At 28.1% G+C, this 5,402-nt stretch overlaps 1 protein-coding gene across 1 annotated transcript; it reads right to left on the reverse strand.

Moving 5' to 3' along the window:
• Positions 1-4,120: 4,120 nt before the first annotated feature.
• Positions 4,121-5,356, reverse strand: LOC115712043 (uncharacterized). Its single transcript, XM_061114645.1, has 2 exons — positions 4,985-5,356; positions 4,121-4,703 (listed from the first exon to the last, which is right to left on the reverse strand). Exons 1-2 carry the CDS (start codon positions 5,114-5,116, stop codon positions 4,449-4,451), a joined length of 387 nt encoding a protein of 128 aa, XP_060970628.1. The 5' UTR covers positions 5,117-5,356; the 3' UTR covers positions 4,121-4,448.
• Positions 5,357-5,402: the final 46 nt, after the last annotated feature.

Here is a 5,402-nt window from a genome sequence, read left to right on the forward strand (position 1 = left end):
TCTTTTATTTTATTATTTTTTTGTAAGGAAAATATCTTTTATTTAAACATATTTAAACATATCTTTTTTTTTTATTTCAAAAAAAAAAAAAAAAAAAAGACCGCGTCCCTCCCTTAGTCCCACATCTCACAAACCCACAATCCCAACAACTAGTTATTAATATTTATTTAGGAAGTTTTACAAAAATATCGGATTTTGAGCAAAATTTTATAATTTTACTGCTCATGGAATTTTTGTTTTAAAAATATCATATTTTTATAAAACAACCATAAAACATTAGTATCTTTTAAAAAAAATCTACCGCACCGTAAAAAAGAAAAAAAAAATCTCGGATTATTAAAAAAATCTTTTTATATAAATATATAAAAAAAAAAGTTGAGTCTTTCTGTTACTTATAATTTCCTTTGGAATTTATATTTAATTGATTTATAAAACTTGCAAAATTAAATATAAAATTTTAATAGTAGATTATAATATTAAAATGTATATTACGTGCTTGTGTGTGGGTGGATTCAAGCTTATTATTTAAAATATCTACTGAGTACAATTTATTTCAAACTCATAACCTAAATTACTTAAAAAAAAATAACACAATTAAATTAGATAAAAGAAAATTGTATATATGATTAGGGAAACTTACAAAAATACTAAAATTTTGATTGAATTTTACAAAAATACTATCACACGGAAAAGTTTTTAAAAATACTGTGTTTTTATAAGACACCAGTAGAACACAAAATAAAACAACTGAAAACAAAAGTAAATAACTAGAAAACACCAGTAGAACACCAGTGAAAACTTAACATACTATACTGCAGTATGAAACTTAATTATAAAAAAAATACAGTAAAAAAATAAAAAATATCGCATGGTAGTATTTTTGTAAAAAAAATTACAAAAATTAGTATACCATGTAAATTTCCCTATAATTAGCCCCCCTAAAAATAAATAAAAAATAATAATAATCTAATGCTAAATATGAGGAAATTACATTGTATACCCACTTTACTTTATTTGTTTTAATTTTTACCTCTATTTTCATATTTTTTTTAGATATACCCCTTTTTATAGATGATGTCTCCATTAGATCTTTTAAGTTAATGTAAATTATGCTAGACTTAACTAAAGAGAGTATATTAGGCAATCCACTCAAAAATGTGAGTATATTTTAATAAAACAACAATATGAGAGTATTTTTGATTAATGAATACAAAAAAAATATATTTTTCAACTTATGCCGCTAAATATTATGTTAGGTGTGATTAAATTTATAAAAAAAAAATGAAAAACAAAAATCTAGCTGTGTGATGGTAAAACTAATGCAATATCTCTAGATATTTAGATGAAACGTGATACTATGGATCGTACGACCACTTTAGTATAGTTGTGCCGTGAGAAAAAACAGTTGTATTTGTATCGTGAAAAAAAATAACTACAATAAAATTATTGAAAAATTCAGAACCGAGTGTTTGGTTAATTATTAATTTTAAAGTGTTGTAGTAAATTATGAAGATTCTATCATAATAATAATAATAATAATAATATTATCATCAAATTACAACTACAAATGTATAAAAACTTATGTTATACAAAACTTTTATTTTTTATATTTTTTCCCAAAATATAAATTCATATACATTTATAAAATAATTTATAATAATTTTAAACTATATTTTTATCACAGAAAAAAAAAAAACTAAAAGTATAAAACAGATATATAAAAATAAAAATATATAATAAATATAAATATTTAAACAAAATAAGATAGCTTAAATATTATATATTTTTTAGACTGTGGGTTGGAAGGCCTTCTGGAGCCCATGGGTTCTTTTTCAGGACGATGATGAGCTTCTTCATGTGGTGTATTAATGTTTTTTGGATATTCAGCCATGAAGAAGATGGTTTTTTTTTATTATTTAAGGAGGGTTTTTTCTGAGCTTTTTCACGAAGGCTCTCAATGAAAGCAACAAATTGTTAACGCAGATTTTCGTTAACCAAATTTGAGCTTGAATGATAAACTTTCACAGAAAAATAAAAACAGTATAGAAAATAATATGAACACAAAGGTTTTTTTTACGTGGTTTTGCAGTTAAAATTCTGCATAGTCCACGAGTCAATCTTATTAGATTTCTGATGATTTTTCAGAACCTTTTTTTATGGTTTTTTCGTCCCTTTTTCAGTATAACTTGCCTCTATTTATAATTTCATAGTCAGGGAGTTAATTACAGAGTTGACTGTAATCTTTACAACAATTATCCCCTGAAATTATGGAGTTTGATTACATATCACGTAGTATAAATGCGGTTAATATTTAAATATCACATAATTGTGATAAATCTGCTTTTACTGGGTCAAAATGATCGTGTATTAAACACGTTTTAAATCATGACGTTCTGGGATATCTCAACAGGAACTCAGTACCAATGATCTTGATAGCGAGCTGAAGCTTTTCCCCTATCTTATGAGGTTACTGATGTACGCTTCGTAGCTTCTTTGCTTGAAAGCATAACACTTCATTTTGACAATCGCAGTTCTTAATAACAAAAAGTACTTCAACAGTCATCATTCGAATGTCAGCTTCTGCTCGAGAGAACTGATTCGCTAAAATTAATAACCTCACTAAAAGATATCTGAAGCTGATTGGTAAAAGTATCATGAGTATGCCTTCCTATAGTGAGATAAGCGCCTCGCTATTAGTTGTTTGGGTTCGTCCGACTGTTATACTTAGTTTGTATATTATACGCTAAGTGTTTTCACAGTCATTATGCATCGCTATCGTCTTCCTTGGCGTAACTAAGTTGATGTCTCGCCTTGTGCATCCAATGTCGTATGGTTTCTCGTTTATATATGAGGCAACAGTTTGTATATCTTTATCTTGCATAGGACCTTATAGTCAACAAGTTGCAATTATACTCTGTCACTTTCTCATTTAATAAGTTATTCCATTAAATGTAATTACCGTTACACGCATCGATCTATATTCTCTTGACACGTGTCCTCTATTGAAATGGTAGCCAAATTTCGAGTATAACAATATAAATTAATCAAACTTAAAAGTGTCATATTTAACATAAAAACTGTTAAAATCCCATAGTAAGTGTAATTTTTTCTTTTAAAAAATACTTTTTCTTTTCTAAAAAGTATAATCTAATTTGAGATCGCTAGTGATTAAGATAATAAAAAAATATTTTATGTATAGTTTTTTTTTTTAGGGAAACTTTATGTATAGTTACTTACATACACTCATCATATTGTTTTTTTTTTTTTTGATAACAGAAACTTCATTGAAAACCCAGCAAAACAAGACAGTTAAGTAGCAACAAAGGGTGCTACTTCCCTTTCCAGCAGAGAACGGCAACCATTATGGGACGCAGCCCATGCCGCCACCTTGTGAGCCACCCCGTTAGCCAAACGAGGCAGCCAAAACACAGACCCATGGGCCGCAAAAGAAAGTCTATTAAACAAATGCAGAAAGAGATAAGGGTTAATATTACTTTGAATTTAGTTTTTACTTAATTTATTAAATAAGAGTTAAATTATACTTTTGGTTATGTTAAATAACAATTTAGATCTTGTATTTCGTAAAATAGTACAAAGTAATACTCTCAGCTTAATTTTCAATAATTTTTTTAATATAACTAATTTAAAGACAATTGTAATAGGAATAAATACATGAAAAAATAACTAGTCTCATTATAAAACTTTTAAATCAAATTATTATTAAATTTTATTTTTAACAAAATCTCACATCTACACAAATAAAATTAGATTAAATTTGTTTCTATAAAAGTGTTAAGAGTCACATATGAAACCTTACTCTTCTATTTCCAATAATCCATAGATTTTTATAACTTTTTTTTTTTTTTGCTTGTTTTAGTTATGTATTTTAAAAGATTGAGCAAAACATGAGAGTGCTCCAATTCCAAGTGCTCACTTAGATAGGTGAGGCTTAATAAAAATTTTATTATTTTTCTAATTTTTGTATAAAAATGATAATTTTTTTAAAAAAATAATGAGGTGCCTTTTATATGTAAGTTTCAAAAATTGTTGACTAGAAATATTAAAGAACATCTTAGAATGATGAACATCCTATATTGCTAATGGTATTAAACATATATCAAATCTCAATAAGATGATGAACATTATATTGGTTGGTGTAAATAAATACCAACTTCCGACCATGACCATATGTAACATGTCTAAAGTATTGGGTACCATAATTAAATTAAAAATAGCATATACTAATAAAAAGAGTAGAGAATAAAGAGCTTCAATTGCCTGATCTCTTTTAAGAAATCACACAGCACAAAAAATGAAACACCAATCTCAAACCCCAAAATGTAAAAACTAAAATCTCCAATGGATTAAGCTCATGATGATGCTTAGAGTCACAATAACAATCACCATCACCACCACCATAAAAGTTCAAAATGATAATTTTAATTAACCTAAGAAGATGAGCCATTATTATTGTTATTATTGTTATTGGGAGCAGGGTACTTAATGGCATTAAGACCAATCTTACGAAGGGCAGCTTTACCAAGATCAACACCACACATATCAGAAAGCCTAATTAGGTAAAGCAACACATCAGAAAGCTCTTCTCCAAGGTGTACTTTCTCCTCTTCTTTCCAACCAGGCAATCCCTTTGGAACCTCTCCTTTCCATTGGAATATCTCTGAGAGTTCTCCTACTTCACCCACCTAAATAATCATCATCACAAAACTGGTTTCTTAAACAGTTTATTCATTTCTAATAATCCATTTTTACTATTTGTCAAAAACAAAAGAAAAAAGTCAAAAGGAAAAATCATTATAAATGCTTTAGCCCCATTTAAGGGATCGAGAAAAAGATACAAACACCTGAATCTCTATGGAGATTAAACCACACAAAGACAGAAATTCCAATAGATTATTAGAATCTTAAGTAAACAGCAGGAAAATGAATATACAAGATTAAAGAAGAAGGTGAGGTGTGTACATACCATAGCCAAAAGGAGGTTCCTGGGGCTGTGGTACTGTTCCCAGTTTCTTTCTTTAGCAAAATCAGCCATTTTTTGCTTCAGAAGATCAAGAGACACGCTTTCATTTTCTGAATCCTCACCAGTTTTACTCATCTTTTTCACTCTTAATGAATAATCTTAGTATTTGTGGAACCCCAAATGAGAGAATGAAGAACCCCAAAAGAGAGTATAAAAAGGCACAAGCCTCTGCTCTTTGCTATATGCAATTACTCTCTTTCTCTCTCTCACTCTCACCAAATCCTTTTCCAAATTAGTAGAAAACTGTAATAAATTGAGAAATAAAAGCCATGGTTATGGTATGAGTCTAATGGTCTGATCAGATGACCCTTTTTTTTTTTTTTTGGTTTTAACATCATAAGGTGGGTACCGGCTACTGGCT

The sequence above is a fragment of the Cannabis sativa genome, chromosome 4 (genome assembly GCF_029168945.1).
Source record: "Cannabis sativa cultivar Pink pepper isolate KNU-18-1 chromosome 4, ASM2916894v1, whole genome shotgun sequence".
NCBI lineage: Eukaryota > Viridiplantae > Streptophyta > Magnoliopsida > Rosales > Cannabaceae > Cannabis > Cannabis sativa.

Coding starts and splice junctions, on each gene's coding strand:
- LOC115712043 (XM_061114645.1), bottom strand. CDS start 5,116: ATGAGTAAAACTGGTGAGGATTCAGAAAATGAAAGCGTGTCTCTTGAT. Junction 4,704..4,984: donor GGAACCTCCTTTTGGCTATG/GTATGTACACAC, acceptor ATGATTATTTAG/GTGGGTGAAGTAGGAGAACT.